This window comes from Balaenoptera musculus, chromosome 18 (genome assembly GCF_009873245.2).
Source record: "Balaenoptera musculus isolate JJ_BM4_2016_0621 chromosome 18, mBalMus1.pri.v3, whole genome shotgun sequence".
Lineage (NCBI taxonomy): Eukaryota > Metazoa > Chordata > Mammalia > Artiodactyla > Balaenopteridae > Balaenoptera > Balaenoptera musculus.
Genome location: NC_045802.1, coordinates 27,914,076 through 27,932,927, shown reverse-complemented (window position 1 = coordinate 27,932,927; position 18,852 = coordinate 27,914,076). Strand labels below are relative to the sequence as shown.

The following is an 18,852-nucleotide window of genomic DNA, read 5'->3' as shown; positions in this document are numbered from 1 at the left end:
ATCATTATCAACATTTATTTTCAATTAAGCTTTTAAACATATAGATAGTTTTTTTTTCACTGTATTTTATTTTTACAAGAGATAAATAGACTGACACCAAGCATTGTAAATGGATGACCACAACAAAAGCAACAATGACTGCAATTACCAAACACAAAACACACTCATACTATGTCATAATATTGACATTCGGTCCAGTAATCCCCCACTGTAACAGCTCCTTTACTCTGCAGTGAAAATTGATTTGTATATTCTTTGCCTCTGAGTCCTTGTGGGATTTTTTTTTTCTAATTCAAACAGAAAGTCACAAAAATTATAATCATCCTCATCAGTTAGATAGTTTTGAAAAGCATTTTTTCAAAGTATTTGCTATTTTTGTCCTATGGGATATATTTTAATTTAGTAAGAATTGTACATATTTTCTCTGGTTATTGAACAATTTAGAATGTTATTAACCAATGGTAATTAGAATGTTATTAACCAATGGTAATATAGAAGCTATTAACATCAAATCAGAATGTTCAATTTTATACAATTACTATCTCCTTTTATTTAAAAAAAATATTCTGATTATTTTTATTTCTTTTATTGAAACAATGCAATAAAATTAATGTTTTAATGAACGCACATGCCTCGCACTATATTATGACTCTAAGTACTTAATGGAATATACAGTAAATGCATTGAACTTTATAGTTTTACAAAAATCTCACGTTCTACATTGCCAAAAGCAACAGTGTATTATGGTCCTGGGGAAAAGCACTTCTGAAACCAACAAAGCCACCTTTTATATCAACTGATATGGTGCTAATAAACATTAGAAAATATTTTGTGCTTGGATGTCAAGTACTGAGAAATGATACTGTGCCCTCGAATATGTTCTTAATATTAGTTGACTGATAAAGTCACTGCAGGTGGCATTTATTGCCATGAACTATAGTGCTTCACTTTATCACTCAGACTAGATCACAATGTTCCAACAGCTACAATCTGTTAACTCTCATCCAAATAGCTAAAATGCCCTTAAAGGAAGTGTTACTTGCCTCTGAAGGTTCCCTAGCAATTTTAAAGATTTCATAAACTCTGGTAAAGCTCAATATCTGCTATTGGTTTGACACTAAATTAATTGTGAAATAGAAGAGAAAACTTTCTTTTTTTCCACAAGAAACTGAGCCTTGTGTTCTACAATATTTGTAAGAATTGTACACTTATTTCAGTAAAAATCAAGAATTATACTCTATTGGATTGTCCTTACAAACTACACATGGCAATGGATGACACAAAACAGCACATGATAAAACTAAGTGCTCACTCCCTTCTCTCCATTCCCTTCTCTCACTCCACAAGGAAAATTATTAACTATATAATGGACATCTTTTCAAGTAATTTTTCTATGTCCATGTAAACATATGAAAGCATATATATATATATATATATATATATATATACACACACACATACATAAAATCTGTTTTTACAAAAATGCTATTATATACATTACTCTGAAACTTGCTTATTTTACCGAGCATTATGATTATAAAGAAATCGATTTTTTTTTAATGACTGTGTAATATCAGATATTTATGGACGTGCTATGATTTTTTCAGTCATTCTCTTATTAGTGGGTATTTAGGATCCTTTTATTTGTTAGCCCTTCAGAGAATTCTGCAGGGAATCTTTAAACAATGGGACTTTTCTTTCCATATTTTTATTATGAAGTGAGAATGTTGAATGTAGTGGAATGTATATTTCAGTTTTAGATTCTGCCAGCTTAGTTTCCCAAAAGGTTGTTGTGATTGGCACTTCCATTGGAAATGCATGAGAGAGCTCCTTTTGATTGCCCTCACCATCATTGGATGATATTAGTATTTAACATATTTGCCAGTATAATCAATTAAAATTGTTAGTTATTGATTAGCTTTTTCCCAATTCAAAAAGAGGTTGAACATCTTTTAAAACACTTATTGAAAATTTGAATTGATAGCCTTTTCTACTCTGTATATTCTTGTCATAATCTCTACCATCGTTTCCATTTCGGTTAAAGGTCTTTTACTCTTTAATTTGCAGGAGCTACTGGAACATTAAAATATCATTCCACTCCTTTTTTTCTTTTATATGTTTCAAATCTTTTCTCCTGGTTCTTTTCTGTTTCTCTGACTTATTCTTCTATTTGGAAAATATTAAATTCTTATACTCAAATATATTACATATGTTTTTTCTTTGGTATCTTCTATTTTGCAAAATGTCTTTCTAAGTTTTTAAATTTGGACTTTAATCTTTTTGGAATTTACTTTTATATATGGTATGAAATAGTGGTTTAATGTGACTTTTGTTCATAATCATTAATTCCTTTTGATGATTAATTGTTAATATTTTAATTCTACAAATTTCCAAAGATGTTACTCATATACCCATATGATTCTAACATGGAATCATACCATCATGGGCATTATATCATGATACTTATTTCTTTGTTCCTCACCTCCTTTCTGGGTTCCAGTGTTCTGAAAATGTTTATGATTCTTAAAATCTCTGTGAATTATCTGCTATTCTGAATTTTGTTCATGTCTGTTGTTGTTATTTGGGCTGGGGAAGGGAGTAGAGTGTGCGTGTTTGTGTTTGCATGCAATTGTGTTTATGTGTGTGTGTGTGTCCGTGTGGTTGTAGCTCTCTCTGCTTTTTCTTTTTTTTTTTTTTTTAACATCTTCATTGGAGTATAATTGCTTTATGATGGTGTGTTAGTTTCTGCTTTATAACAAAGTGAATCAGCTATACATATACATATATCCCCATATCTCCTCCCTCTTGTGTCTCCCCCCCACCCTCCCTATTTATTTCTTTTTGAACTGGCATAGATTCTGACAGTGTACGGGGTTATGCCCCACTCAGACTTTTATCAGAGGGTTTTGTTTGCTATTTTCTTTGTAACATTGTAAATATCTTCTGGCTACAGTAATACAGGTGATTTTTGATGAACCAGTTCAAGGAATTTCTGTGAAAGCTATAAAGTCCAATGTTACAAGTTAGAAATTTGATTAGTTGGCAGAGTTTGTGGCTAACATCTTATTTTTTGTTTGTTTGTTTGTTTTGTTTTCTTGTGAAGTGATATTGGATATACCGAAATACATTAATAGATATTTGCCTGGTCATGACCTGCTTCATTGTCATTGATGACTGGGGGTAAAATATCAGTTTTGTTCTCCACTACAAAAACAAGCAATTAAAAAAGGGGAGACCACAAAGTAGACAATAAAACTAATGATCATAATGACCATCATTTAATAACTCTTTCTATCCAAAATTTTTTATAATAATAATCATACATGTTGAAGTTTAAAATATATCTTTGAAAAAATAAAATTATACTTTTAAAAGTGGTGTTTTAACTCAATTTTGAGTTTTCTCTTTCCTAATATAAATAATTTGAATTTATTTAAAATTTTGCCTGAAGGCTATTTTTCTAGGTAGATGGTCAATGTGGATATTACTGTTAATGAGAATAATGAAATGAAGACAGTCAAATACTCAACAGTATTTACTGAGTATCCACAACATGCAAGATTCTGTTACATGTTCAGAGTGTTTCAAAGAAAAATTATGAGTAGAGCAATTACAGTTCTGTTAATATTTATATAAATAAACATAGCTTAAAAGAATCTACCCAACAATTGTATGAATTGTATTCAAGCCTTATATTTTAGATGATGTGTGGGTAGTTATGCTGCTTTTTATTGGTCCTTCTGTCCCTAGGAAACACAGCTGCATTTAGTGAAGCTGGCCAGTGCTTACTGAGAGAACATTTCCTGAATTAGAACAATCATAAAACTTTTCTTCCACAATATAACTGTATTGCACATTTATGATTTCTCTGATTCTTCTAATAATTTCCCTAATATTTACATAGACAAAATATTTTAATCCCCCTGGAAGCATAAAGAAAAAGGTCCTAAACTACTCTAATATCCAAGTTTAAATCAAAAAAAAAAAAAAATACTCAACCTATGGCAATCACAAATGTTTTAATAAAAGTAGATTATTATATAAAATATTTTATTCACTTAAAGTTTACTTTTTAAAGACATTTTAATGCAAAAGGAAATGAGGGATAAGGGTTGTAAGATAATTCATATAGAATACAAGATTCAAAAGCAACTCTTCTACACTTGTTTCTTTGTACACAATTATTATTACATTTTGTTCATGCTTATTTAATAAGGTATTTATACATATGATCATCAATAAAGTTGTATCACAAGAATTCAAGGTTTTGAAAATATTAAAACAGTGATTAATGCAGTAAACTGAAAGATTTAAAGAAAAAGCATATAATTATACTAATAAATGCAGAAAAAAATAGACTTTATCCAAGTTCATTTGTAGTCAAATAAACATTTGTAGCAACAAAATTGGCTAATTTTTTAACTAATTAAGGGAATGGCCCAAACTTACAAACAAATCTAAATCTGGCATCACATATATAGTTATTTTAGACATATTCCCCATAAGATCAAGAATAAAATTACATTCACTGTCATTCTTTCCTTTTTTTTTTTTTTTTTTTTTGTTACAAAGAAAAGTAAAAACCAAACTTTATTGTTGCTTTTTGCCATTTGGTAGCATTTTACACAGGTTTCGATCTTCAGAATACCCTGGATTCAGTAGAAAAACCATTTAAATGAAGTTTTGTACAATAGAAACTTCTCAGCAGTCAAAATTTAGACTGTAAAAAAATACATGCAAAACATACTTTTCTGAAAACACTTAACTTTGAACAAAGCACCGAACTACACAAATGCAGAATGAAAACAGCATTCCAACTCCACCAAAAGTAGTCATCATAAAAGGTGTAAAAGTCACCTAACTTCACTAGGCACTGTTCACTTTTTAAACAGGAGACAATAAAAATATTGTCCACAAACAATATCCCAACTCTAGGGCAGGTTTCAGAAAGTCTTCAACTTCATGCTTTAATAGCGACGAGGTGAGTATGATCGAGATCTGGAACGTGATCTGTATCCTCCACGACTATAGTAGGGAGAAGGTGACCATCTTCTGTATATCTGATCCCTGTCTTGAGCAGCTCTCCATCCTCCTCCTCCTCCACCTCCTCCTCTGTATGACCTGCTGTAATTGTCCCTATCATCGTAGCCTCGATCATATCCCCTGTCGTAGTAATCTCGACGGCGTGAGCTGCCATAGGTAGGTCTCCCCATGTAAATTCCTGGTGTTGGGGTATGTGGTCTCTTTGTTATAGAGAAATCAACTCTGATCCTACGTCCATCAAGCTCCATTCCATTGGCACGCTCTTTCGCTTCCTTGGCATCATCTACATTTTCAAAATATACAAAGGCAAATCCTCTTGAACGTCTAGACTGCTGGTCATATACAATAGACACATCAGCAATTGGGCCATATTTAGAGAACACTTCTCTTAGATCTCCTTCTGTAGTGTATAAGCTCAATCCAAATACTCCAAGACAACAGTTGGGATCAGGATTTGCCCGATTCCCAACATGACGCCTGTGAGTAGACATGGGAGAATGACTGTGGCTATGCCGTCTTCGATAATCTCTACTGTACGATCTGCTACGGGATCTTCTATGGGAGCGGGACCAAGATCGTGACCTTGTATAATGCCTTCGAGAACTTCTTCTAGATCTAGACCTAGATTCAGATCTGGACCTGGACTTTGATCTGGAACGCCTGGAATCTTCCTTGGAGCGAGACCTTACAGGGGTATGCCTTGCAGATTTCCCAGATCCATAAGCACTTCCACTTCTGGAAGCAGAACGGGATTCCTTGGTCCATGGTCAAATCTGTAAAACCAGCTGGAAAAGCCCCTACACGCAAGGGAAATTTCAAGTCCACTTTCAGGGTTAGCGTAGTGCTTTCTGATTCCAGATTACTTCTTATCTTAACTTCATTTTTATTTCTTTTCTTCATTCTTCCGTTTCAAATTCTGACTTCTTTCATCTTCCCGACTTCACACAAATTGCTCAATATTCTACAAGTGGGACTTCTGGTCTGATAATTAGCATGCAGTCTTTCTTTTATTTTTTCAAATTTCAGCTTCACTTATTCCTGAGCTTCAAATACTCATTTATAAAACTTGTCAAATGACGACTTCCGCATTTTCCTTCTTCAGCATTAACCCGCTCGCCGTAGTTCTGCTCGCCGCTGTCGCTCATGACTCTAGCTGCTGTCGCCGCCCGACGTGCTTCAATGGAAGCTGCCAACCTCTTGCGCCTTCTATCTAGAGGCTCAGCCGCGGCCTCGCACCACGCACTGGTTCCCGAGCCGCTGAGAGGAGAAACGCTCCGCACCGCCTCCGCTCGGGCTCTAACCATTCTTTTAACTTTATAGGCTCTGTGTGTGGCCAGGGAGGGTAGCAGATCCTGGCTAATTTCAATAAATCTAAAAAATGAAATACATGATATAAAATTAGATGAATAATGTCTAATTATATAGGAAAGGGAAACCTTGGAGAATCTAGAAATCATTAGAAAAAAGATAGTGAACAACAATGTTGTTTGGCATAAAAATATTATTCAAAGGCAGAACATTTTACAATCATAATTAAATAATAAAATTTTTTAAAAACCACATAAAAACCTAAAACTACAAGATATACATAAATTGAGCTACTAAATGATGTATAAGACTTTTATAAAGAAAATTATAAAATTATAATAAAATATATAAAAGAAGATTTACAAAAAACTGGACAAACATACCATATTCATGGACAATACTATTCAAAAGTATGAAGATTCTAATTATCAAAAAATTAATTCATAAATTTATAAATTATCATTCAGGATATTAGCAAAATTTTCACAATACTGGATTCAAAACTAGCTAATCTGAAAATATGTATGCAAAGGAAAAAATGTACATGTCAAGAATAACCAAAGAAATATGGAATAGAATTGGCAAGACTTATAAGTAAGTGGATATTAAAGAGACAGAGGAGAAGATTTCTTCAGAGAAAGAGAGGGTGCTGATATAATGAGTTCCCACTTGGGGAAGAAAAATAGAAAGTGAAAATACTTCTTCTTCATATCTCAAGTTAAGTGAGGAGTTTTCAGGCCAACCACCTAGACAGCTGAAAAAGCGTTCTTTCAGGTTTGGCAATCGTAGAGCCTGGTGCCTGGTTATCATTTAGAGAAGGATAAAGAAGAAAGGCTGTTGTTGAAACAGTCTTTCTAGTTGATCGCATTCAGAGCAAGCTGTACTTATTAATGGTGGTAAAAGGATGCGTGGAGGGTCACTTGAATTTACAGAGGAAGTGAAATTCCAATAAAAGTGGAATTCCAGACATCAATGGTCTGTAGACCCATCAGTAAAGAAAGGAGTGTAAAGCAGCCTTCCAGAAAACAGGCATCATTTGCCAAGGGGCTTCAGTCAGAAGTTACTGCAAAAGAATCTGAAAATACAAAAAAGCATACTGAAAAAGAGCAGCTAGCAACTATGCATCTGCATTTCCCAGAGGGAACAGAAGCCAGATTAAATATCACCCAATATGTAAAGCAGAATCCTTTTGTCTGTTAAAGACTGATTTTCAAAAAGGTTAAACATATGGCTCAAATAAATACAAAATGAACATGTGTCAAAGAAAAAGAATTTAGAAGGAAACTGTTAAGACAGTATAACCAGTTCAAAGATCATTTGAGGACTTGAGGTTTGTAGACAATATAATAAATGAATACTGAATAAGACTGGTTACTTACAAAATTTGTTGATTTCTTATGGAACAAAAACCAGTAATTTGGAGGGTTATCTTTTCTATCAGAAAGAAAGTGTCTGCATCTCTCTTGGACAAAAATATACAATTTAACATGTAACTTCACTAATCTGGGACTTTGTTTGAAGTGAATTGGATAAAGTACAGTTCTCTGGATAATCCTCAGATGGGCCTGTTAAACAGTGTCCTCATATGACCTTAAAGTGACATATTGCCCAATTTTTAACCTTATTTCCAAGTTTGGGATATTTTTTTTAAATGTATCTTTATTTTAAACTCCATTCATCCTACCCAGTCTTCAAGGATTAAAAATCCACTTCTAATGACATCTCCTAACCAAGCTCCACTCTCCATGGCACACTTGCAAGCCAGAAACCAACCCCAGATGGAGGAAAAAGAGTCTATTTAATGTGAAAAATATTCAAGTCTTTTATGACCATATCACATTACACATTTTAGTTATTAATAAGAGACTGCTAAGGCTATATTGTATTTTGAAAATTTCCTAAGAGAGTGAAACTTATATGTTCTCACCAAAACAAAACACAAAAGGTAAATAAGTGAGGTGATGGATGTGTTAATTAACTCAATGGGGGAGAATTCTTTCACAATGTATATGTACATCAAATCATCACAGTGTACACTCCAAATATCTTACAATTTTCTTTGTCGATTATACATCAGTAAGGCTGAAAAAAATAAAAGGAGACTGGTTTTAAGACTAACACAAAATGCTGTGGAATGAGTCAGATTTTTTTCCCAGGACCTATTGAAGAGACAATGGGAGAAAGAGTAGGGTTGCTTCATGAATGCCTCTAACTGAGTTCAGCTGATTTCATTGGATAGTTATATTTTCAAGAGTAGAAATTTGTAAATAATTACCACCTTTAGGAGAATGAACAAATAAATTGCGCAAAATCCTACAATAAAATACATTACACGATTGAAATGAATTAACTTTAAATGCAATGCAGTGTCCTGGACTGGATCCTGGAACAATAAAAAAAAGCATTAATGGGAAAAATGGCAAAATTCAAATAAAGTATGAAGTTTAGTTAATGGTAATGTTCCTATGTAGGTTTCTTGGTTTTGATAAATATTCTGTGGTAAAGTAAATTGTTAACATTAGGGGAAAATGGATAACGGGGTATGGGAGCTGGGGTGGTTAATTTTATGGGTCAACATGACTGAACTACAGGGTGCCCAGACATGTGGTCAAACATTATTCTGGGTGTGTCTGTGAGGATGTTTCTGAATGAGCTTAATATTTGAATTAGTAGACTAAGTAAAGCAGGTTGGCCTCCCTAATCTGGATGGACCCCATTAGATCATTTGAAGGCCTGAATAGAACAGAAAGGGTAACACTCCCATGAGTGAGAAGGAATCCCTTCTGCCTGACCTCCTTTGAGCTGAGACATCAATTTTCTCCTGTCTTCTAATTTAAACTCTAATATAGGCTCATCATGGGTCTAGAGCCAATGGACCTTCAGACTGGGACAGTGTCATAGGCTTTCTTGGGTTTCTGGCTTACACACTGAATAGCATAGGACTTACTCTCCATTACTGTATGAGTCAATTTCTTATTAGAATAAGTCTCATATATATACACATATATATGTATGTATATATATATATGTATGTCATAAATATCTCTTCAAGAAGGGAGATGTGGTCATTGTGCTGATCGGGTGGCACCCTGGTTCAGGCTTCACCAACACTATGTGAAGTAATGCCTGTGCCGTGATGAGCCCGGAGCCCCTCTTCCAGCCCCTGTCCTATCCCCCTTCCCCGACCCATCCTTTGGGCCAGCCATGCTTGTAGTTCTCGCTTGGGGCTGTAGTGTGGCACTGGTGGGCTGTGATGCCAGGGAAGACTCTGGGCCTGCCCTGACTTGCTTCTCCAATCCCCTCAGCTTCCATTGGAAAGTAAAAACATAATAATAATAATATTTAAATCAGTGAGCACTGACTCTTTTTTCTTCTTTTTCACACACACACACACACAGATCTAATAGCCAAGATGTGCAGAGGAAATGAGCTCCTCCTGTGTCCACCACAATCCCCATTCTGTGACTGAATCTGCTGCTAGCCCTCCCTTCTTTCCAGCAAACATAGAAGCTCACAGTGGCTGCTCCACACTGCAGCTGTAATGCATTTCATATTTCATATTGTGTGCATGTCCCTCCCCAACATATCCCCTCTTACAAAGAAAACAAAAAAGTTGTTATTGGTCAGGGATATGTGCTTCCCAGTGGCATTAGTTCCTACCTCACAATGAGAAAGTGAGGAGATATTCCTGTTAGGAAGATACACCCCCCACCCCCCCCACACACACACCTCCTATTGCTTCTGCTCCTCTGGAGAATCCTAATATATAGGAACTATCTGTACTATCTTTGCAACTTTTCTATAATACTAAAATCATTCTAAAATGAAACGTTATTAAAAACATTAATTAGCTAAAGCTGCATATATAAAGAAAGATAAATCACAAAATGTGTCTTTGAAGAAAGTTATACACATAGTTCTTTTGTTTTCTACTCATCTGTAATCTACTAATACATCCAGAAATTAAATTCACTGATATTTAGTCTTAAAAAAATATCACGCCACATACACACATCAATAAAATGTATTTTTTTTTCCTGAATACTCATCGGTACACCATTGTTTGTAAAGTGAGAGCTAGTTAGGCTGGTAAGAAAAAATACTGATAACATTTTAGGAACATTAATTGTTACTATTTAATATTTTTACATTTTCAAACTAATATATATAATTTTATTTAGTTCTTACAGTAGCCACTTAAAGTAAACAGGGAATTATTCCAATGAGGATATTCAAATATGTTAAATGGCATGAATTGTTAGAGGATAGTAATAGTTGAACCTGAATCCCATTGTTTCAAATATTTTATGAATATAGTATAACCATGGAGTCCATTGGAAAGTCAATAAATTAACAGCTTCAACATATTTTAAAGGTCCTTAGGTAATCCTCTGATATTTAAAAGGATCTTATGTGCTAACAAACTTGTTCAAAATCCCCATCCTATAGATCTCACATTAGCAAATACTAGAATATGTCATTTTATTTCTCACTATATACAATTTGATTTTCCTTTCTCTAAAAAAATAAAATTCAGCCACATAAATGGCTGTACTTTTACCCCTTCCTACACTCCATAATCATGGCAGATCTACCCAATATGCACATTAGAGATGAAGCAGGCCCAGATTCATTTCTGTAAAACAGTCAAATGGCTATTTCAGATAAGTTGTTCCTGAAGTCTAACAAAAATCTATTTACAGGCCAGAGTCCCCTGAATGTACCTTAACTTTATTTGACTAAATTAGGGAGTGTTAATGAATCTATCAATCGTTTTGTTCTTTATACTTTCTCTTACAAGCAGGGAGAATGGTGGATGGCTTTGTGCTAACTGCCTTACTCAGTAGAAGCCCGTATTCAGTGAGAAATGGAGAAATTCTCAAATCCAATTGCTATTCATAAGAATCCATTTTACTCATATGGCTTTGCCTATTGTTCAAAAGGTTATCTATCGGGGCTTCCATGGTGGCGCAGTGGTTGAGAATCTGCCTGCTAATGCAGGGAACACGGGTTCGAGCCCTGGTCTGGGAAGATCCCACATGCCGCGGAGCAACTAGCCCGTGAGCCACAATTACTGAGCCTGCGCGTCTGGAGCCTGTGCTCCGCAACGAGAGGCCGCGATAGTGAGAGGCCAGCGCACCGCGATGAAGGGTGGCACCCCGCTTGCCACAACTGGAGAAGGCCCTCGCACAGAAATGAAGACCCAACACAGCCATAAATAAATAAAAAATTTAAAAAAAAAAAAAGGTTATCTATTGTTGTAATTGCCTTTTTATTCCTTAATTCTCTAGGATTCCCTTTCTTTTCAATCACCTTCTCATGTATTCAAAACTCATGAACTTCCTATTTGCAAAACATATGAAACCGTAATTCCTTTTTTACTATTTTTCATTCTAGCCTCTTTAAACTCCTACATAATAACATTATTTTTATTTGATTTATGAAAATTTTATCCTAAATAGTTGCAGCTAGTACTGCCAGTATCTTAACTTTTTTGTGTCAGATGGTACAACACATTACAAATGTTTGTTTTAGGTACTATATAGGTAAATATAAATAAAGAAAATTTAAAATTATGTGTTTAGGTAATAAACTATGAAGTTTATGCAAAATCTCATCTCCTCTGAACATATACTTAGGGAAAGACCACTGCTGCCATCCTCCCACAAAAAAGCCTTTTTTGTGCTTTTATTTCAAAATCTGCCACACTGTAATAATTTTATTAAGTATTACACTCATGGAGCTAGTTGCATTAATAATCTATAGTAAATTCTGTTGCATATCCACTCACATAGACTAATACAAAAATAGGTAATATTTGCTAATCTGTATTTCATGTCTTAATTCTGGTCATGAACTATTAGGAAGAAAATATAATATGGTCTTCTGATCTCCTTCATAGTACATGCAGGTAAGTCTCCCCAAAGAGGCAATCCTTGGGAGCTCCCTGGCGGTCCAGTGGTTAGGACTTGGTGCTCTCACTGCCATGGCCTGGGATCAATCTCTGATCAGGGAACTAAGATCCCACAAGCTGAAGGCCAAAAAACAGACAATCCTTGAGGCAAAATTCAAACTCCCTTGTATTGCTTTGGAGAGCTTTTCTCTAGTGCTCCCTCAACATGAGTAATAGATTCTTCTTTAGAAAACATCACAACACTTGTTACAGAACCTACTATTTGCTTCAAGAAATGTTGTTCCCCACTTCAGAATATTTTTGGCTGGTGATTTTTTTCTTTTCTTTTCTAATTATATTTAAAGTTCTTTAAGCACAGAAACTACAAAATTCTTCCTTTCATTTGTTTTTCATGCATTGCTACAAGTAGAATGGAAAGAAAACAATTTACTCGTTGGATTTATTTTACGAATGTGTAAGTTATAATAGGAAAGGAAATGATTTAAAATAATGTTGCCTACTTTAAGAACAATGTCAAAGGAAGCATAGGGTAAGGATAAAACTTCAGGGCAGAATGTTGCCCTACAAAATGAAAACTCGACTAATTGAAATCTTTAGGCTTCTGGTGACTCTAAGTGAAAATTCAATATAACATTTTTGCCTTCAGTTCTTCCTATCCATTTAACAGACTAAGCAAAATGCACAGTGCAATCTTGCATAAAGGAAAAAACATAAAAATCATTGACTGAGTTACCTTGTGGATTTGATAAATTATACATCAGGATTCAACACTAGAAGCATTCTCTCCCTATGTCCTTTCCTGGAAACAACCTACAGGGAAGGAAAGAGAAGCATAAGGGAAGCTTGATTTCTCCTTCCACTTGACTGCTGTATTTAACTTCACCTCAGCCCAATCCTAGGGTTCTTTAACCTTTTGACTTTTAGGATTTGCTAGATAACTTTCCAATTTTTAAAACCTTTAAAAAACAGCTTATTTCTGATATATTATTCCATCTAACACTTTCTGGCATTTCCTGGCTATAGGAATGATAGCTCATGCAAAACTCAGAACTAATCTTTAGATATATTTTTGCAATCAGAGAAATATCTTATTCCTTTTTGTTTTGTATGTTATTAATTTCTGGGTGTTTTTCCTGATTAGCAGCTCTACAGGTCAGGTAACAAATGTGTCACAAGTATCATGTTAATAGAAAATTAAAGGGCATTAAGGTAATCTCGCTATTGGGAAACAGGGAATTCCCAGTTTCATGGATGTTCCCAGCTGCACAAATTTTATTCCAAACTTATCACTCCATCATAATCCACCAAGAATCTGGACAAATGTCTTTTGTTTTAGAACTCATAAGCAAGAATAGATCCCACTTGAAAACCATTTTCACTGTGTTTTTAAGATATAAAATTATATGAAACACACTTACCTTGAAAACAAATGTTCTCTGAACCGTGATATTAGTCAAAATCCCCTTTCAGAAAAGCAAACACATATTACTTAATAGATTTAAACATTCTAATATTTTTAATCACAGGTTTATGATTTCCAGTCGACCTCTCAGCAATGAAAAGGTTTTTCTATTTACATAGAGCAGAGGTCTTCAGTATCAACACAATCCATTTTTTTACTATAGATTGTGGTATCCCCACCTAGGCTAAATGGACATAATTTCAATCTCACTGGAGTAAGTGAATTGTTCCCCAGGGTAAAGAAGATCTCTTCTCATCAGATCTCTAAAACGTGAGAGAGAAAACAAAAACAGAAATAGACAAGTAGGAGCTTTTTTCTCTGAGATATTCCTTTAATCCAACAGCATAACTGGCAAATACTTAGATCCAATTCTGCTCTTAGAATTTCCTTTCTTTCTTGTGAGGTTATTTCTTTACACCTGAAAATGAATCCATCTCTCTCTTGCATCTTGACACATACTTAGAGGATTCACTAAAATCAGTGTCCAGTGGTATATTTATTTCCCCAAAACCAAATCATTAACCCTAAAGACAAATTGATGCCCTTTCTCAATTACTTCATTGAAATTATATATGACTTATAAGTATTTCTAGAAACACTTTCTCCCCTCTACAATTTAGAATGCTTCATGTAATATTATACTGCATCGATCTATGAATTCAGCACATCTGTTCATTATTCCAAGTTTGTGATAAATTCTAAAATCCCTATACAAATAAAATATTTAATAAAATCCACAAATGTAATAAAATGTGAGAGAAGAACAGATGTAAAGTGTTTGAAACTATCATATACATCTTTGTTTGTAATTACCCCAGTAATTCTCACCATTTTGTTTTCCTACTTCCGCAAAAGAATCATGAGCTTAGAGAAATTTCTTCCTATTTTCAGTTTCACAATTTAAAATTTCATATCTTCTCAATATCCTTGTCATCTCACCCTGTCAAAACTTCAAGGAGCGAGGTTTGCAGTTTCAATCCATATATGACTCATGGGAATGTCTTTCCTAGTTGTTTAGTTCACTAATTAGACTTTTTCTGTACATATATACATCATTTAAGAATTTTCCCTTTGTTCAGGATCTGGAACACACCGTATCTAAATGCTGCGCATTTCTTATAGTCTAGTTTAAATAACGGGATATATCACTCCACATTTAACATCAATTTAACAAGTTTGGTAAATACCTCTTCTATTAGGTCCTAGAGAAAAAAAAATGGCACAAAAGATATTGCTTATTTAGTTATTTGCTTCCTAGCCGGATAACTCCTATTCTTTCAAAAACACTGTTACAGATATGGCTATTTTCTCACTTGGCGTTTTCCACTACAAGCAGTTTCAGTAAAAAATATGTGCATGTATCCCTGCAACACAGACATCCATGGGGCTTAATTGTCCCCAAGAAAGTTGGAATGAATGACAATTGTGTACAATCTCTAGATTGTTATTTAAGAAGGGTGCTAAATCAATTACCTGGTGCTTGTATTATGAATATTTTATGATTGATCTTTGTTATTAATGACAATAAAACGACTCTGAGGATTTGTATAATGTTTGAGGTTGTTATTATTTTGAAATGGTGTCATAGTCAAAAACTAATATTAATTGAAATGTTTGTATCATATTGAAATAATTAAAGTATTTTAATGGCTACTGCTCAAGTTCCAGATAATTTTGAGTCCCAAAGCTACAGAATTTTTATATTTTATGCTTTGATACTGGTTCTCAAATGTCAAATTCTTTGTTTGTCTTTGGTTCTCTCTTTAGCAATAAATTCCACACTGCGAATATGATTTGAGTAGATGACCCTCGATTAAGCACTTTCTCTGCTATTCTCATTGCAGTGCCAATATCCTGGCAGCAATATAAAGGTTTTAGTAGCAATGTTTCCCTTGCATGTGATAAAACAGATAATAAAGATTGGCTTCCCCTAGGTACAGACTGGCCAATAGTAGCTTTAAAAGACACAAAATGTGCTCTTCTCATAAGTTATTTACTAAACAAAATACTTGGGAAGATAAACACAGGACGGTTTTACAACTATATCAAACGTTATAATGCAGAAATGAATGAGCATTTTAAAAAATCAGTAGTACTACAATTTATAAAAAAAGATCTAATGTTAATATTAATAATAATTTCAGTGGTAGTCGTATTATGGTCAATATTCATTGAATGATTTCTATGACCATTGCAGTGGGTTAAATATTTTATATACATTATCTATTTTAAATTCCACCGTGATATCTCTGAGGTAGATATTATTATTATTATGGTTTTTTTTTTTTAGATGAAAAACAAGTTATCTGAATTATCTAGCTAGAAATTATCACAGATGTGTTTTATACCCAGGTGTGTATGTCACATCCAAGTTGCTAGTCACTCTCTTATACTGCTTTAAGAATAATAAGTTCATCTTGGGACACTGTTACTAATATTTATTTTACTTGTGCTCTTCTCTAGAATATTCTGTTTCATCCACACATTAATAATCATCCTAATATTTATTGGAAATCTACCTAATATGCTATTATATATATTAATAGTTTTTTTTTTTATAATTATGTGCTATATTTGACTACGCTACATATGATCCAATGGTGTTTTCCACAGATTTTTTTTCTGTAACCAGTGTTGTCAAGGGCACTTAACACATATTGAGTTTTCCCAACAAGTTTTAATGCAATGCTCTAACTTGTTGATAATAAGGAATGCTGTTTTGAAAACACTGTCAGGAATTTTTGTAACAGTTGCAACATTCATAAGAAGTCCATGCTAGACATCTCCATTTTATGCCTCAAAGGATTTACTCTCCCTCCTCTACCTCCCCTCTAATTGGCTGGACTACATAGTGTATTTCAACAAGGCTCTTGTACACTAATGGATTCCAGTTGTTTTAGCCCATAAGTAACCAGGCAAGAGATTGGAGGAAAGGAAGAGAGTAAGATTACTGTAATTTTACTTTAATAGACTTTATTTTTTAGAGCAGTTTAGGTTCACAACAAATATGAGCATAAAGAACAGGGAGTTTCAGCATACCTTCTGCCATCACACAAGTTACTGACTTCACCGTCAATGTCCTTCACCTGAGTAGTACATTTATTAAAATTGATGAAACTACTTTGGCCATCATTATCATACAAAGTCCATAGTTGACATTAGGGTCACTCATTGTACCTTCTATGGGCTTGGACAAGTGTAGAATGACATATGTCCACCATTGTCGTATCATACAGAACAGTTTCACCACCCTAAATATCCTCTAAGTACCCCTTCTTATCTCTCTGTCCTCCTTAACCCTTGACAACCACTGATCTTTTTATTATCTCCATAGTTTTGCCTTTTCCATAATGTCATAGAGCTGGAATTCTTTCAGGACTATATGTGTTAATAGCTCTCCACTACTAGCCTCAGATTACAGCACTATCCTGTGTGGTTTCTTTGTAAGGAACACTCTTCTTTCCCGTGTGCCCTCTGTTTCTTATTTTGACACTAACTGATAGAAAATCCAAAGTTGACAAAGACCCAACTCCCTCTCTTCTGTATTTTACTGTTATTTTTACATGTGGAATATTCAGAAGAATATGTTGCAAAGTAAAAATAATATCTTACTGGTTTTTTTTACTAAATATTCCTCAATATGAGGCTCTTTCTAGTACAATAGCCTCGGACCGGGGTGGACACAGAAAACAGGGAGCATCCACATCACACTTTTAGCTCAGGGAAGATATCCAATACCAAACGGAGCATTCTTTCTACATCCAAATGATAATGGAGACATTTTCATAAGAGATTTCTTGCTGCTCTATTGATGCAAAGCAGTTAAATACTATCACCTCAATGTCATCAGTAGCCTTGTGGAGAACTATTATCTACGTTTTAAAAATTAGTAAACTGAGGGTCCTTTGCCAATCAGGAAGTTATAATAGAATTTAAAACTAGGTCTAAATTCAAATGTTGTGTTTGTATTTCTTTCAATTCTGCCTTGTGTAAAATCTAAGTATTTAGTATTCTGTACATTGTTTAAATGACTGGGCTTTAAATTCCAGACCCCTGTAAGTGGAGGCAAAACCATGAGTTCTCACATCTTTCTCCTGTGCCATCCCTTGAGCCCCCAACTCCATGTTCAGCTGACGAGTGACCTGGTTGTGTGATGCTCCTACAACTACTCTATGTCCTCCCTGTGCATCCGTGAAACTCAAGGTCCTTGCCCTCTCCTCCCAGAGATGTTCTACCTCTGCACATTCTTCTTTCAGGAAGCCATCTCTTTCTTGCACTAGATTAACAAATTAATTCTCAAAACTAGAGATGGAAGACAGATTGCTCTAGAAAAGCAATATATCTGATGTTGTAGCAGCCTTGACCAAAATGGAGTGAAGAGGTTTGGGAAGATTGTCAAGGCACACAAAGCTGGCTATGATTATAAAAAGTAATATTGATAAATCCCCCAAAGCAAATTTACCAAAGAGTATGGAAGGTCTAAACAAAAATGAGGATATTATAAAAATGATAACATCAGAACTATATAAATCAATAAAGAGTATCAGAAAAGCTACTTCTCTTATGGGTTCTTTCAAATATTACAGTTTCATCTTTTGTGCTGAATATTTGGATTTCTTTCACATTTGGTTTCTCACTTAGCCTACAACCATAGGTGTGACCTAGACAGACAGATATAGAATTCTGACACTTAGAACACATTTACAGAAGAAACAGAGCTAGAGAATAATTACCTTGCCCAACTGTAACAAAATAGAAGCAGCATATTTGTTATATTTCTTTCAGCCTAGGCTCTTTAACAGTTCTAGATTATGCTTTTAAATACACTCATGGAAAACATGAGAATAATAATTTTCATGTTTTCTAGTGATGCTTATAAAGAAAACAAAAAATAAAGGGTAAAAGAATTAATGATTATTAAAAATCTAGATATAAAAATCTAACACTAGTGAAGAATTTAAGACTAGAGGTCAACAGGTTACATATAATTAGTAGTCACTACATGCAATCAAGAAAGAAAGTCCTAATGAGTAAACAGAATAAGATAAAGTAACATGCAATTAAATCAAATAGTGGACTTGCAAATTAGAGATAGTTAAGACTTAAGCCAGATTTGGGGGCCAAA

At 34.2% G+C, this 18,852-nt stretch overlaps 1 protein-coding gene across 2 annotated transcripts; it reads right to left on the bottom strand.

Moving 5' to 3' along the window:
• Positions 1 to 4,562: 4,562 nt before the first annotated feature.
• LOC118884182 (transformer-2 protein homolog beta-like) lies at positions 4,563 to 18,037 on the bottom strand. Of its 2 annotated transcripts, XM_036831633.1 has the most exons (4): positions 18,031 to 18,037; positions 14,995 to 14,996; positions 6,153 to 6,192; positions 4,594 to 5,798 (listed from the first exon to the last, which is right to left on the bottom strand). In XM_036831633.1, exons 3-4 carry the CDS (start codon positions 6,186 to 6,188, stop codon positions 4,968 to 4,970), a joined length of 867 nt encoding a protein of 288 aa, XP_036687528.1. In that variant the 5' UTR covers positions 6,189 to 6,192; positions 14,995 to 14,996; positions 18,031 to 18,037; the 3' UTR covers positions 4,594 to 4,967. The 2 variants fall into 2 exon arrangements, with proteins under 2 accessions (XP_036687527.1, XP_036687528.1); XM_036831632.1 differs by lacking the exons at positions 14,995 to 14,996; positions 18,031 to 18,037 and having other exon boundaries at positions 4,563 to 5,798; positions 6,153 to 6,337.
• Positions 18,038 to 18,852: the final 815 nt, after the last annotated feature.